This window comes from Sinocyclocheilus grahami, unplaced genomic scaffold (assembly GCF_001515645.1).
Source record: "Sinocyclocheilus grahami isolate Dianchi unplaced genomic scaffold, SAMN03320097.WGS_v1.1 scaffold571.1, whole genome shotgun sequence".
In the NCBI taxonomy this organism is placed as follows: Eukaryota; Metazoa; Chordata; class Actinopteri; order Cypriniformes; family Cyprinidae; genus Sinocyclocheilus; species Sinocyclocheilus grahami.
In genome coordinates, this window is record NW_015505750.1 from 227,808 (window position 1) to 244,787 (window position 16,980).

At 36.3% G+C, this 16,980-nt stretch overlaps 1 protein-coding gene across 1 annotated transcript in view; it reads left to right on the forward strand.

Moving 5' to 3' along the window:
* Positions 1-1,331: 1,331 nt before the first annotated feature.
* The window catches only part of LOC107556527 (protein Dok-7), a 23,586-nt gene continuing 7,937 nt past the window's right edge, over positions 1,332-16,980 (forward strand). Inside the window, exons 1-6 of the mRNA XM_016239667.1 lie at positions 1,332-1,543; positions 1,664-1,709; positions 4,462-4,692; positions 7,197-7,397; positions 10,661-10,780; positions 15,045-15,152. Of these exons, the coding sequence (XP_016095153.1) occupies positions 1,490-1,543; positions 1,664-1,709; positions 4,462-4,692; positions 7,197-7,397; positions 10,661-10,780; positions 15,045-15,152 (760 nt within the window). The 5' untranslated portion in view covers positions 1,332-1,489. The remainder of the gene's footprint in view (positions 1,544-1,663; positions 1,710-4,461; positions 4,693-7,196; positions 7,398-10,660; positions 10,781-15,044; positions 15,153-16,980) is intronic.

Below are 16,980 nucleotides of genomic sequence, written 5' to 3' on the forward strand. Positions count from 1 at the left end.
GTGCATTCAAAATGCTTCAGCTTGATTTGTCTTTAACCTCTGGAATTCTCTCATGTTACGCCTCTGCTGCCTGCCAATATGACGCCATTTCTGACTTTTACACTACTGCCAAAAGCCTGACACCCACTACCTTCAATCTTTCATCTAAACTTCACCCCAGCCTAGCCTTGTCAGGCAGTTGAGCTCACTCAGCTCCCTCATCTCTCCATTTGAATGGTTACTGCTTGTCTAGGTGCAGACATTTCTCCATTTGATCTCTCCATGGTGGAACAAAATACAAAAAGCTGTCAAAACAGCAGATTTTTCAATACAAAGCCACAAAGGAACATACCTTTTAGAGTTATCTTCTCCTACATCCACCTTTCAAATGCAAATATTTAAATACAGTGGGGTCTGAAACTCAGAGACCCATGGAAATGCTTCTATTTTGAAATTTTCTAGTTTAACACAACTCTTTTCAATCATGTTCAAATACATAAAATCTCATGATCCATGTTATCCAGCATAACGAGAATGCTCCAAAGAGCATCTTGTGCTTCAGTGGAAGCAGGAATATCTGACATTTTGTACAAATACACACTAATATGGTCATTGTCATTTGCTTATTTGATTAGGGCCCTAAAATACCACGGCATTTAGATGTCTTTTTCAGTAATTGCCATTTTCATGATACACGCGCTTTGTGATCACTTTAGAAAGAAAGCATCTGCTATGGACATACATAATGTAAATGTAATTTCATGAATATTGTGTTTTGCTATCAGGTTATTTCAAGGAAATGCATTTTAAATTACACAGGCATAAGGAAAGCCTCTATAGAGTCAGATCATTTGCAGGGATATTAGACAAAAATGCTCTCTGCGGGAAACCGAATGGAATCAGACATAAGGGATATGAACTGATTCCTCCGGTGAGGAAAACTGGTGTTATGCTTTTTAAGAGAGATTCAAAATGCTTCATGGTGCTGTCCCATCTAACTTCAGTGTTAACTGTATTTCCCAGTTACTCACTGTGTGCCCAGTTGGCATACAGTATTACGCCCCTCTGAGCGTTACATCCTGTAGAAGGGTTCCTATAGTTATCACCTTACCAGTTTCATTTATGTGGTTAAATGTTTTTTTCATTGCAGAGATTATCCACTATTATTTTAGCAGTTCACATAATGCCATGTTTGTTTAAATGTCTGTTAAAGCACATACTTGACTGTCTGAGGCTAGCAGGAATGCTTGCATCTTTTGGCCAGGTGTCGTAGGCCTAAATTAAATTGGCACCATAACTCGCCACCTTGACCCAATGAACAACTGTAAAAACCTTTTCCTTGTAGTGTAGCTCTGTGTTAAGAGGGTGGGCCAATGCATGTGTGAGTTATGTGGGTGAAAGAGAGTTTGTGCTACAGCAGTGCAGACAGTTCTGGAGGTTATTTTGAAAGTGACCCCCTCACTGCCGCGGACCGCTCGCAGCTGTCGGGACTCGGGAAGCATGACACAAGATGACGGATACAGTTGTCGTAGAGGGACAAGTTAGACTTCGAGAGGGGAAAAAGGTGAAGCAACCCAAACTACTTTTACTGTATCGCTCATTATTATTCAAAAACTCTAATCTTTGTTTGTTTACATATACGAACAGTATTTCTGTTTGTTGTTTTGTTTCCCCGCGTTTATAGTGGAAAAACAGATGGGTGATTCTTCGGAAACCTTCGCCGGTAGCAGGTAAATACTCTGAAAACTTTTTACGCTGTTGTTTAACAGTGTTCAGATGATAAAAATGAATTAAAATTGTAGTTTTGTTCCATAAACGTACTTTCTACTGAGCAAAGACCTGACAAAGCTCTGTCACGGTTGTTTTTTTCTCGTGACGGTATGTGAGGTATTGGCATGGTCGTTATGAGCAAGATTGGAATGACACTCTTGATGCACGTGTCACGATGTCGCAATTCACTCTGGCTCGAGCTGTTTTTGGATCAACAGTAACAATGTACTCTTCAAAAGTGTAGTGTAGTACAAAAAAGAGAGTTTATATCCAAGACCGGGGGCTAGGTGTCACAAAAGCTTTTACTGACGTTTTCCAGTTACACAAATGCGTACACAAATCTCTAGTTTTGTATGTTGCTTTCAAACGTTTTTGTGAATTCTGTCCTATAAACTAAAATCCAACAAACCAATACCGTCATATTTTTGCCATAGTGTATGTTGACCCATTTATTTTAAATGTTATACATTTATTAATGCCATTATTGGATAGTGAAATCAATAACTCCCTATAAGCGCTACAATAAAACACCTTATTTTTCCATTTTTGTTCTTTCATTCATTATTTTGTGTTTCATAATTGTTTTAGCCTACTTTTTATACTTTTTTTAATTCAGTGGCAAGTTCCATTTTGACAGTTTTTGTTGTTAGTGTAGATCCAATGTGTTGTTCAATGATTTTTTCCCCCTTGGTTAATAATAGTAGAAATTAGGGATGCACGATATATCGGCCACCATATCGGTATCGGACGATAAATGCTAATTTTTTCTGTAATTGGTATCGGCCCGATAAGAAAATTTGCCCGATATCTTAAAGCCGATAAATAATGCATTATTTCCTTCAGAGACACTTCAGATGCGCGCTGTTAGTTTGTATCCTTTTGTGCAATTGTACATTGTAATATTGTGTTTATTTGATGTATATCTAATTTATCTCATATAGAATGCGGTTGGTTAAGTTAAAAGAGCGCTTCAGTTTACCGGTGATCGTCTTTAGCTCAGCGCACGCAGCTCAAACAGCAGTGCACAACATTAATAACTATGATTGGGAATGTTGTGTATATAACATTCTAATGAGAACATTATTATAATAAAACGTTGTGAATTCTTTGGGTTTAGTTGCCGTGTTTCAGCGCGTTGTTATGGGAAGAGCGCATCCACAACAGGATCACACATTCTGACTATAGCATGCAATAACTGTGTCATTTTGTACATATATAAGTTGTAATATTATGTTTATGTTGTATTAATATTAATCTCAGGATGCATTTCCTTGAGTTAAATAAGCTGCCAGCAAAACGCTTCAGTTTACCGTGTTCATTCAGCTCTTCAGCTTCAGCACACGCAGCTCAAACGGCTGCTATTTAAAACGGTGGTACTAATTTGTTACTTTTTCAAAATCATTGATACATTATTAATAATAACAACCACTTTTATTTTTCTCTTATTATTTTCATCAACAATATGGTTTAGTAATTAAAATCATTTAATTATTGTCCGAGCAGAGGCTAATACGTTTTATTGATCTATGTCGCATTTATTTTGATTCTTTACACGTGTAATGATGTCCAGTGACTTGTTTGCATTATTTATGCATTATTTTATTTATTTGTAAGACTTTTTTATGACATTTGGTAATGGGAGAGTAAAATTATTTTTAAAACGTATACTGTTGCTTATGTTGAAGTGTTTGGGATGTGGTTTTTAATGATGAGACCTTTTTTGTAATCAGGCTCTCAAAAAGTATATACAATTTGGATATAGATTTATCAGCCAACATATTGGTTATCGGCTTTCAAAAATAAAGAATTATCGGTTATCGGTATCGGGAGAAAATTTTCATATCGGTGCATCCCTTTTAGAAATGTTTGAAGGCTTTTTGGTACTCAGAACTTGAAGGTATGTGACTACATTTTAAAAATAAACTTACATGGAGACATATTCACAGTCTGGAATGATATCCATCAGCATTCATAATGCAAGTCATACACTTACATAACTTCTTTAGGTGAACTTGGCTAGAGGATAGGTAATTTTTGGATCTCTGTTGCCTGAAGCTGTCATTGTTTAATAGGTTAGTCTCCAGTTGCTTTCATGGATCACTGTGTCTTTTGATGTGTGTTATGACAGCTGCTTGACTCCCCGCATACTGTATTAGAAGTCTGGTGATGTAGGGGTCTGTTCTCTTGTACAGAAGCATAAGAACAAAACATTACATTTTCAAAACAGTCAATAAGTGGAGGCATTGTAGAGACTATAGTTTAATGCTGTCACACATGCAACACTAGTTTATGGAAAGAGACAGTTTATATTTCATGGCTCAGTAATTGCGTCCCATGCAGCTGTTATTTTGTCAGTTGTAATTCCTGATGATTATGCAAATTATGATATCAACTGCTGCAACTGTAGTGCAACACAGTAGTGAAATGAATAGAAAAAGTTGACTTTTTATTGCTTTAAAGGTATAGTATCTGAATGATTTTATCTGACATGAATGGCACATTTATGGTTTTAGATTGTAATGTTACTTACACTATGGCACTCAAAGATTTCATGTACAGTGATATTTATATGGAACTCCAAAGAGTTTTGATGATATTGTCACAGTAAATATCCAAAAACCATGGTATTATTATTGTAATTTTTGATAGTAGTTGTTAGTGTAAGATGCATTTCTGATGTTTTATGAATTTGTAATCTTGACTCTGTCTCAGACTGCCTGTCCTTGCTGGTGTATAAGGAGCGTGGAGAGAAGAGTAAAGGACAGTGGGAGAGGAGTCAGGCCACGCTGAGGGATATCTGTGGGCTGGAGGCTCTTCAGGGGTTTGATGGAGTGAATTACGTGCTCAGTCTTCTCTGCCTGAGCCAGTCTGTCATGCTGGGCTTCGACAACAAAGTGTCTCTTTTGGCCTGGGATGCTCGTATCCGCTACAGCCTTGGAGAGGGTGAGAGGAAGAGCATGTGTGTGTGTGCACTAATCAAAAGAAAATGGGCATTAGTTAAAATTCTGACATTATTTACTCACCCTCATGTCATTCCAAACCTGCATGCTGTTATTTTTTATGTGGATCACAAAATTATAATTTATTTGAAAAATCATATCATAGCCATCCAATGACAGTTCAAAGTGACTGAGGGCTGTCAAGCTCCCAAAAGGACAAAAACAACACCACAGCATTATATATGTGTGTGTGTGTGTGTGTGTGTGTATACACACACACACACACACACTCATCACAGACAATTATTTAAATTATTCATCAATATATTTCTTACATATTCTTTCGCATAATTAAGTAAAAAATCCATGTAAATAATTACTTTTTACATGTATTTCCGTAGCACTTTTTTGAATGAATGCCCCTCTCACTTTCACATTGTGATTTATCAGGAAACTGATTGCAGGTAATAGCAAACTAAAATATCCCACCTCATAAGAACATCTTCATTTATTAACACAGACAATGTGGTTTAAAATATTATTTTTTAATATATTTTATATGAATCTTTATAGTTTTATAATGTAAATACTCTATCTTTAATCCTTAATTCTTAGTTTGTAATTTGTTTTGATTCCTAGCACATTTATAATCAGTAAATAAATAATTGTGGATAGGTGGTGGGACATAGAGGGCTACAGTTTGATCTCGCCTAGTGCACTATATGAGTCAAGACTCTGTTGGCTCTGTTAATCCCAGACACCCTCAAAAACACGTACAGACATACACCTACACCCAGACGGCTGACTCTTTTGCTCTCACACTTACACATGCGCTCTCAAGTCGTGCCCTTTGAGAAAGCAGCAAAGTTATAATTGGGACCCTGTGATGTGTGATACTCCATAAGATTGCTCAGAACATGCACTTGACAGAGTAACACATACTCAAAAACATAAAATGTAGTTTTCTGAACTCGGTTCAGATGACTTGAGGTCATTTCAAATGAAAGTTTCATTTCCATTTATGCATCGAAAATGTTGAATGGCAATGAAATAGTCTTGTGTATGACTGATGTTTCTCTCCTTTGCTTTTAAAAAAAAACTGTGTTCAGCTCTTGTTTGGCAGCTGTTATGCTGAGGATTTTGAATGCATGGGTCGTTTCCGCTCTGATACCTCCTTGATTTTCAGGTCCCATGTTTGTTTGTTTATTTGTTTTGCTTTAAGGCAATCAGAACGATGATAGATGGTGCTGATGTTTCATTCTGCTCTGTTGCTCTTATCAGTTTCCTTCTAAACTATCTTAACACACTGTTCTGTAGCAAGTGACCTCACATTGCTCATGACTGATGCATCAGTGACTTTACTCTGCCTAGCTTTGGTTGACCGTGGATAGAGATGTGAGAGCGTGTATGGAATTGATCAATCCTATAATAAAAAACATATCACATGATGAATGTGTGTATTACGTGTGACAAGGTATGCAGTGGAATAGGAGTTATGAAGTAAAAATTACATTAATCCCACTGCTGATGCAAGACATGCACACATACTGTATCATTAATTATGTCTGCTTGGAATCTATTGATTACTTGCCTCTATTATGATAAACTGAGGTATTTTTTCCTAATTATTTGGACTCTGTATTCATAAATTATGACCCATAAATTATGTATTGAACTCGAAAAAAATTTACTCCAAAGTTGTCAGTGCCAAAAAAGACAAATAAATATCCAGCTTATAAAAATGCACTGATGATCTATTTAGGATTTCCACAGTAATGGACAATCTGGAAATATCAGGGAAATTGTGTTTTTGTCACAATTTATAGTGAATATTGATTCAGTTAATCTCAGTGTCTTTCAAATGTAGGTTATTATCAACAAAATATCACTCTGTGTACAATAAAACTTGCTCGCGATCCATAATGTGGTTCGATTTGATTATGATTTGATCTCTTGAGTCAGTTATTATAAAATACAATTCATCTTAATGATTCATTGGCAGATTGAATCTAAATCAAACTTATTTTAACAACATTTTTCACCAGTGTTCATAAAGAACTAGAAAAACATTGGAAACTAGTTGGTTGAAGGATCTAGCAACCCTGTTCATTCCTCACGGTGTAGTTTAAATCTATTTCTGATAGTTTCCAATTTGATTGATACTGTTAACTCTTGGTACAAAGAAAATGTGATGAGAAGAATATTGGATTACGAGACATATTACCAAAATCCAGAATATGCTAATTAAAAAAAAAATTATTATTCTACTACATTTATTTAAAATACAGAAATTTCCTAAAACTGTAGAAAAAGAAACTTTTTTTCATGTACAGTACAATAAGTTTCTGGATTTTTTATGTACTCTGTCCTTGTAGCTGACGGGATGAAATTAGGCCTTTTCAGAATGTCTCCAGAACAGCTGTTTTGCTTTAATTGCAGTTGACATGTACAAATTTTAAGATCTTGCACTGTGATAATAAGCTCCTCTTAAAGTTGTCTCTCTTTCAGTCCACAGGTTCAACATCAATGTCCAGCCTGGCACCAAACTAGAAAGTGGCCCCGCCTCGCTGCATTTATGCAACAACTTGCTTGTCATTGCCAGAGACCTCCCTCCAACTGTCATCGGCCAATGGAAACTGTCAGACTTAAGGCGTTATGGTGCCATTCCTAATGGATTTGTCTTTGAGGGAGGGACAAGATGTGGCTACTGTAAGTTCAAGTTATTGTTCTTTTCTTTATTCAATGCTGTTCTATTTTTTGCTCAGTTTCTTGGTTGAATCTCTCATTTGTCACTTGATCTTTCTGAGATGCAAAGGGATTCTCGGAAATTATTCACTGAGAGGAATCCCTTGATGATTGAGTTGAATGTGTGGCTTGTTCTTGAACAAAGTCGTCTCCTTTTCTGGCTCTTTTTCATTTGGTTTTAGTGATATTCCCTGCGGTGGAAGTAGCACCCCCCCCCCCCCCCCCCTTTCATTTTCTCGCTCCCCCATACTTACAGAATCAGTACACATCACTTTTGTGCACCCACAAACAGATTGTGGTAATCTGTGATGTGCTCCAGTATAAGATGTTGCGTTAGCACCAGTGAAACCCTCCAGCTGCCTCTCTGGCAAATCCATCTGCAGCTGTTCTGTAGCTTCAGCAGCTTTAAAACTCCATCTTATATGAAACTTCCTGACAATGACAGCCGTGCCACAACAGAAAAAGTGTGTTTTATCGCAGTTATAATCAGGGTAATTAATCTGTCACTCCTAATAGTATTCAGGATGTTTGTTAGATGCTGTTTGAATGCACTGTGCAGGGAACTCTGGGCAGTTTTATGTGTTTAGACAGTGAGGCGGCATGTGAAAGGTCTCCTGCCAAGTGGAGAAACTTGAGGGGGCGGGCTGCTTATATCGGACACCAGACTCCAAACGTACCTCTCATTGCTGTAGAAGTACATTAGTACAACATAAGTCACATCTTGTTCTGCACAAAACTGCACCTGCAGAACTTCACTAAAAGCTGTAAATTACAAAATTAACTGTTATCATTTAGAAAGTTACACATTCCATGCATGTTCGTACTAATATTTCAATGATTTAAATAGTAATATTTAAAGTAATGTTAATATATATATATTTATTTTTTAAATTAATTATTTAAATATTTTGATATATGTATTTTAGAAATTGTATAATTTATAAATATGATGTTTTTAAATATATTTTAATATAATATTTAAATATGGCTAGATTTTATATATAAATCTAACAATATTAAAAAAAAATAAACATAATACATATTTATTTTTAATATTATTATTAATAATGAATTAATGTATATAAATTAATATGTAAAATATGTTTAAAAATTAGAATGTGCTTTAAAACCACTACTAAAACCTTATACGTTCGGAACATGTATGGAAATCCATAAAAACAGTCAAGGAAACGCATACCAAGACTGCCGACTTTACATAATTACCTTGTCTGGAGCATGTATTTGCTAGCCAGTGCTTCACTTCATTATAGTTTGGCAACCATGGGCTCCGATTGGTCTCTGCCACACAGAGGTCGTGTCCCTTCCACTGACATTAGTGTAATTCAGCAGTTGGTTGATCTGGGACAGAGTGAATTAAATAGAAAATATGGCCTTGTTGCTGTTTCTAGCACAATTCAATGTCATAGGACACACGAGGTGACAAAACACATACTTGCATTGCAATTAGTGAGCATGGCAGCTGTCTTATTTGATTCCAGAGAGTGAGGATGTGTGAGTATGTTCACTGGCTTAGTTAGTCAACAGACTTGGACAGATTGTAGATCACTGTTTTCCCTGCTGTCAGGTAGGGCATTTGTGGAACAATTTGGCTGGCATCAACAATGAAAAAACATGTCATGAGATCTAAAACAAATTGAAACAGACAATGCAATTGTATTTACAAGCTTCTGCAAGTGTTTGAGCTTAACCTGATTAGAAATGTTGAACATGAGCCATACATTTAGTTGCACAACTTTATATACTGCATTACAAATTCTTAAAAACAGTAAAGTGTATTAGAAAATGCACTTTATGGACTGTAATACTGGCTTATTTTATTGAATACTGTTAGTTTATGGCTTACTATGAAAAAAATATATATGTGAAACAGAATGCATTTATGCAATGATTAATGTTTCAAACAGAAGTTGCGTCAAGTTTGTGTAAAAACATCTGGCACTTCATAAATGTAGGAAAATTATAAAAACAGTGCTGATTCTAACTATTAATTTGTAATGCTGGAAATGGAAGGTCAACTGCTTTGCATTGTGGGACATGTCATCTCATGCAATGCACTCTATTCAGTCCCACTATTATTTATTTCTGATTTTTCATGATCCGTAAAACAAATATATATATGAATGGTAGCTTTACTATAAAAAGGCCTTTTTATTCTCTTGACATGGTAAATAGCCACAGTCATGGCCACATGTCTGAAGTATTAATAGCCTGCCAGTGTGTTTATGAATTATGAAACCAAGAGCTAAGGGTGTTATGGTTATTTTTATAAAGGACTGTCACTCCTATACTGCCCACCGTCTCCACAGTGACGCTGAGGGATTTGACAGGACTATATTTACCTCCATGAAAGACTGTCTAAGTCTCTTTCCTCATCATGTAGTACAAAGAAAAACAGTCATAATCTGACTGTGAATGAATCATTAATGCATCTTCCAGCAAATAAGGCCTTTGTTACGCCACTTTTCCCATTGTTGTTGAAGCCTCAAGGCTCTTAAATAGCTTGTGATTTTCAGTAACATTCAGCCATGCTTTTGCCAGCACTTATTTTAGTTTGAAAGGTGTTGCAGGCTTTGTAGATGCTATTGACGTTTGTGTGGAGGAGGTGTGGGCACCAAAGCAGATTTTCTTGGTACACAATCCTGCTCTTATTTAATAAATTATAAATTATGCTCAATTAAATGTGCAAAAATAAACTTTAATTTCTTTTTTTCTTATTTGTTTCAAAGGGTGTGCTTCTATTAGATATATAACTTCCATTCATCTGGATAATATAATCTTAAAACCTACAACTCTACAGCACACATAAACAAAAATAATCAGTATTGTTCATAAAAAAAACAATATCAGTCAGTCTTTAGTGATAAACTGTCACTGTCTTCATTTACCCTTTACAATAAACTTTAAATGTCTGATGCATTTGTTTGTATGACGTATGAACTACAGTTTTTCTTGGTTCCATTTTCTTGAATTAGTCTATATAATTAATTTATTCTGAATCAGTGAAATGTGAATGTTCTCATCTGCTCAGAGGAATAGCTTGATGTTCCCCCATTTGTAATAATCTTGTGGTCATTACTGAAACTAATCTTCTATTCAGTGCAGTGGACAATTAATATCAATCTGAATTCGGAATGGTGCATTATGTGGTTTGATTAAAACAGGCTCAAGACATTAAGGAGCTATTTCTCTTCTCTCTGTCTCTATAGGGGCTGGTGTTTTCTTCATTGCATGTGCAGAAGGAGAACAGATCAGTTTTTTGTTCGATTGCATCGTTCGTGGCATATCGCCAAGCAGGGGGCCGTTTGGACTGTGTCCAGTCCTGCCAGGTGAGTTCATATTTTTGGCGGTGTGTGATGTAAGATCTCAGTTCAGAGATTTCAAAGTTGCCATGTCCTCACTGTTGGCCTCATTATCTTGATGTGCGTGAGCTGTCAGCTGTGTGTGCATTTTTGTGTCTAAACTCTATGTATGATTGATATGTGGTGTCAAGTTTCCCCCTCTCTCGTTATCTCTTCCAGAACACTCATGTTCTGCTCAGATTGACTGTACTGGTTTTCTGACTACTGGCTTTATGTTTGGAATCCCAGAGACTCAAATTATGTTCATGTAAAAATTATAATATTTGAGTCTTTTATTTTCCCTTGGGTTTAATTTAATAGGTTCCTCTGATCTAATCAAAACCCAGTAGGCAGATATTATTGAAGCTGCAGCCCTCTGTTTTACCACACAGTAGGCATGCACTTCTCAGAAATGTGAAATTAAAATAAACAATAACTAATTAGCAGAACTTTACTGATTTAGAATTTGATCATGTAAAAAAAAAATCATTGCATTAATTAATGTTTTTAAATTGGATTCTCTGAGATCTCCAACAAAAGTAATGTAACATTTTTAACAAGACGAGGCATTTGAAACGTGCTATCTAATTTAAGTTTTGTTCATAATCAGTTCTCATACAATTATTTAAAAAGTCATATCAATTTGATGTTAAATATGTTTCTGAGTTATTAAAATATTCCTGGAGTCTCTTGAGACCCGAAACAGAACATGAGAGTTAATAAATCATTCTGAAACTATCTTCGTAATGAATTCATGTGCCTGGTTTCAGATTTCATAATTAATTATTTTCAGTTATCAGTAGTTATAATGTAATATTTTATTACTGAAAAGGCCTTGCATATTTTTATATCTAGCTGTAGCAGGATGCTGTAGTCAGTCATATTCATTAAGTTAAATTAATTTAACAAGTCTTACTTTGTAATGGCAGTTGCTTTTTGAATCTAGGAACTCAATGGCTCCATCTTGACGGAGAATAGTAATATCTATGTGGTGCATATCTTTTTAATGGAACCCAACATGACTTCCCGAATACTGAATTATTGTCCTGAAAATCAATGTAAGATTCACATTTAGTTTATTGATTGGTCCTAGACAGATGTACCATGTAAGCATAATAGTATATTAAACCTTAATGGGTTTGACATATCATTTTATAGATCAAACCGCCACGTTGAAACATGGAGAATCATTTAATTGAGCTGCTGAGCCAGTGATATTTAGCTAAAATGATACAGTCTAGCTGAAAGCTTGTGTGCTCTGTAGTAAATCAGCTCAACAGGGAAATATTTATGACTAATTATAACTGGTTATGATTAATAATAAATATTTAGATTATATCTTCGAATTAACTGTAGCAGAATCAATATTACAATTATTTGATCTGTCCGTCCACCGAGCAGACAATATAATAATTTATCAATTCAAGGAACGATTATTTTCCTGGCCAAGGAAGAATAACTGTCCTTCTTTATGCAGTGCTAGCAGTAATTTAGCATATGTAGCAAGGGTTCAAAACATTCATTGACTTCGAATTGTGAGCAGCAAACAGAGGCAATCGATCGTGAATATAAGGGATTTAATAAATGAAACTATATCTAACATATAACTAACTAAGCAAAACACATATACAGAATGAAACAAAGTAAGGAAAAGAGAGAGGAAAGTAAAAGAATGGCAGTATTTCACATCAACCTTAAACACAACCTATTGAGAATCATCAGAGAATCAAAAATCACCTTAAAGGGGCTCAAGCTTCAACACGCATCTAAATAATTGTAAACGGTTACTTGCATTGGCTTCGATTGCTGAACAAGAGTCCTGATGCGGTAGACAACGGAGGTCTTTGATGAGTTCGTTAGGAGTGAGCTGGAAGTTTACTTCTGGTTCTTCTGAAGATAGGAAAAGTCCACAGCGAATCGAAGTTACTTGGAGATAAAAAACTGCCGGAAGAGAATCTCAAGAAGTCTTGAGAGTCTTGGAAAGTGTCGTCTCAAAAAAAGAGGGTTTTCAGAGCCAAAATCATTTCGGGCTAATCACTTTTGAGGGTTCCTATTTACCCCCGACTTTGGGTGGGCTAGCCAATACCAGGCGTGAATTTTTGAGTGGGAGAAGTTTCCTTTGTCTCGCTTTATGGCCCATTTGCATGTTTTATGGCTGGTCTGGAATTGGTGCAGTTCTAACCCAAAATATAGTACAAATCGTATGATGCGTTTCACAATCACATCATATACATGTGATGTGCATCATTGTTTGAGGAATAAAGAGCAGATAATATTGATACCAAGAAAGAAACATTTAGAATAGATTAAACCAAAGATACATCCATACACCTGAATATCAGTGTTTAGGGCTTTAACTAATACAAATAACGAGTGGTAACTCAGCTAATCTAATAGGGAAACGTACAAACAACACATGCAATATACCAGATATATTTGTAACTGCTCAATTATTGTCTAAATAGAGTAAAGGTCTTTACGTGTGTGTGTGTGTGTGTGTGTTAGTTTGCTTGGTCAGCCAGGCCCATCGGTGCCTGGCATCGGGGTCATTTACATCTCTTTGGAAAGTGTTTGAAATCAGATGGGGAGATGATAGTGGGGGACTGCTTAGAATCTCCTTGATAGCGAGGAACCATTTGGCAATTTAGCCCCCATATAAATGTAAAGTCTGTGACCAGGACTGTAATTTATATGCAAATGTCAAGGGCTAAAAGGGTCTCTTAAGCCATAAAACCCCAAAGATCATGCATGATTCTACGCAGATGCTACAGCTGTCATGATTTGTGTGAACAGAAACCTGTGTAGAGCTGACATAACATGCAAGAAGGATATGGCTATGAAGTGGCTTAAAGCTTTTCTGTGGTTCATAGCTAAAATTAGCACAGCTGGGGTTAAAATGGCTTTCTACATAGTCAGAGAGCGTGTAGGATATAGTTCAAACCCTACAAAGATTGGTCCACGAAGCTCCAATAATATGCCCAGGCTGCCCCAGGGCTGTTCCTTGTAATAAATGTACTGTGTTGCTTGTGCATGCTAAATGACTACACATTTACATAGACCCATTTACAGTGATGATCCATTCTGTGTGGACTTTTGTTTTGACAGGAGGGTTTTCCCCCCCTTCATTAGACTGACGTTGTGCACCGCAGCCTTAAAAATATGATTATTCAAAATTGGTACAGATATTTTTGTATTTCTCTGTGGACCAACAACAAAGACAACACAATCATTTTATGCACAATTTTGATGATGATGATAATGGCTTGCTTTGTAATCATGTTGAAAACTTTTTCCCCAGGACTTTTTTCCTCAATAAATTCTCCCCATTTCTGTGATTGCTGTAGGAAAGTATAAATATATTAATCAAAAGCCTTAAAGTTTGTTTACTTCTGTGTTTATGACAATACATTCTCTGAATTCTCAGATTAATGTAATGCCACATTACATTAAGTTCTCGTCTGATCAATTGTACATACCACTTTAAATATGCAAAAAGCAAATGTTCTTTCAGCTTTTTATTGTCACACTCTAAGGACTGTTCTTCAGCTGTACATGTGAGGCTGTGTCAGCTTGCAATTTTGTTTTTGCTTGTGAAATATAGATTTTTCAGTCTATTTGCTGCCCATAGCATTACTTGAATGTTTGTTGCACTATGTTAGACCAGCTTGAAATGGACTTTTCATGCTAATAAGATTCAAAAAGTATCTACCGCTAAACTGTGCAAAGTCTTATGCCTCCATATGAACTTTTCTATGCTATATTCTGCTGTTCCTTTCCTTTCCTTTTGTTCCAGTTGTGTCTTTTTCGAGACCCCTAATTTATTTGTTCTCCCCTGACTGATTTATTGTCTCATTTGAGCACTTTGTGTTCAGTGTCCTGATAAATTCTATTGTGAGGGAGAATGATTACCAGCCTTCTGTCATATTCAAAAGGAGGTCTCAAAGCTTCCTGTGTGTGAGTGTGGATACACATGTGCATGAGTGCTTGTGTGAGAGAGTATTGCTGTGAGGCAGTGTCTGTGATGTACCAGTGGAAACTGATAAATGTGACCAGTGGCTCCAGTAATTTTGCCAGCAGAGACAGTGATACAACAGTGATGGATTATATATGACTTAATGCTCAGAGACAAATCAGTGCATGCTTGTGTTTCGTTTGTGTATTCATAAGGATATATGATGGTGCATGAGTGTATGAATGATGAATGTTCACTGTATTAGTTTAATTAAAATTGAATGAGATTCTGTTTCCATAGACCCCAGTGCTAACCCATCATCTATAGAAGACAGGATTAGCCAGGAGGCCAGTGAGCTAGAGAAACGACTCAGTATGCTGTCGATTTGTAGTCACCACTGCAGTGCAGGTAACACACACAAATATACATATAAATATAAACACAGGGGAGGGTGTTTTATTTTAAATAAAAGTTTTTTTGTAAATAATGGTTCATAAAAAAATGAAAAGTTTGTAATGAATTAACATCCTCATGTCATTCTGTTTTTAGTGGATCACAAAAGAGTAATTTTTGAAGAATCTTTACATATTTCATTCCATACAGCAGCAGTACATAATGTCTGTCAAGCTCCAAAAGGACCATGAAAGCACTTTGAAATGATCATAAAAGCATTCACATAAAAGCCACTCAAATGCTTTGTGTGGGAAAAGAGACGGAAATTGAGGTTGTTAGTTGTTATTATCATTATATGTCATAGGGCAGGTTTTATAAGAGATAATGTAGTCAAACTAAAGCCTGAAACTTCAACCTGAAGGGATTTATTAGATGATTAACTGACTTTATACTACCGTTTTTATCTGTTTACCAGATAATTAAATAAGCATGCAGTTTGAATTATTTTATCATGTAAAAAGAAAGGGAGCACAAAATGATACAAAAGACATGAAACTTGGTTTCATGGTCATGGTCCAACATATTGTTTATTCAAAAATACTTGACCACAGAATGCAGCTATTGGCCAATCAGACTAAAGTTTTCCTGAAAGGGGTAATATGATGTTGCTAAAAAGAACATTATTTTGTGTATTTGGTGTAATGAAATGTGTTTATGCGGTTTAAGGTTCAAAAAACACATTATTTTCCACATACTGTACGTTATTGTTTCTCCTCTATGCCCCGCCTTTCTGAAACGCGTCGCTTTTTACAAAGCTCATCGTTCTGAAAAGCGAGGTGTGCTCTGATTGACCAGCTATCCAGTGCATTGTGATTGGCCGAATGGTCTTTTTGATTAACATTTATATAAGAAATGCACGGATCTGTTATACTGATGTACATCTGATGTTTTCTTTACTGTTTATGTTCACTTAAAACAACTGACTGTGCTTACAAGGATACTTGTCAAGACAGCCATTGGTATTCACCTGCTGTCTGAGAAGGCGATCAGTTTGTGCACTTCAGGTGTGTGCGCAGTGCGCATAGAAATGCTTTATCACAGCACGTGCGTACCGCACTGAGATGTCTTGGGCTTAAATGGCTTAAAATGATTTTAATGTTTAAACTGACAAGACTTAAAACACGTGAGAATGAAAAACTTTCTTGAGGAAGCAGCACTGGCCTGATCGTTAAGATAGTTTTGGGGGGCTAAGGTGACAGATAAGGGGGCTGAAACCCACCTAAAAAGGGTTTAGAACCGCCCCTGGTATAGCGTGCGTAATTATACTGAAACATAAATATATAACCAGTTTACCTGATTCAATGTGATGGCTGAGCCTGTTTCTGAGATAACAACATGCCAATCCATGGTTGGATTTCCGACGCTAATTGTAAATCATCTTACACTGTCAATAAGAGACAACTCTGCTCTAACTGTCGACTAGCAGTGGGAGTCAGATTGCCCCCTAGTGGATGGCTAAAAATTTGATAACTCATATTCATAAATCCTCAAGGGAATGTCTCTGAATTAACGGATTCTCGCGCCCCCCTTGACAGGTGCTGGCGCCCCCCTGGTCTACTCTACCAGGATCAGGAAACAGTCCTCCATAAAATGCGCTGGACACATCTGAACTGTTCTGGAACAGTGTTGTAAATACAACTTAACCACTGATTTGTAGTCGTGTCCTCTTTTGGAAGGCCAAACAAAGTACATTACATTTACATTTACATTTAGTCATTTAGCACACGCTTTTATCCAAAGCGACTTACAGTTGGGGGATACATAAAGCGATTCTTCTTAAAGA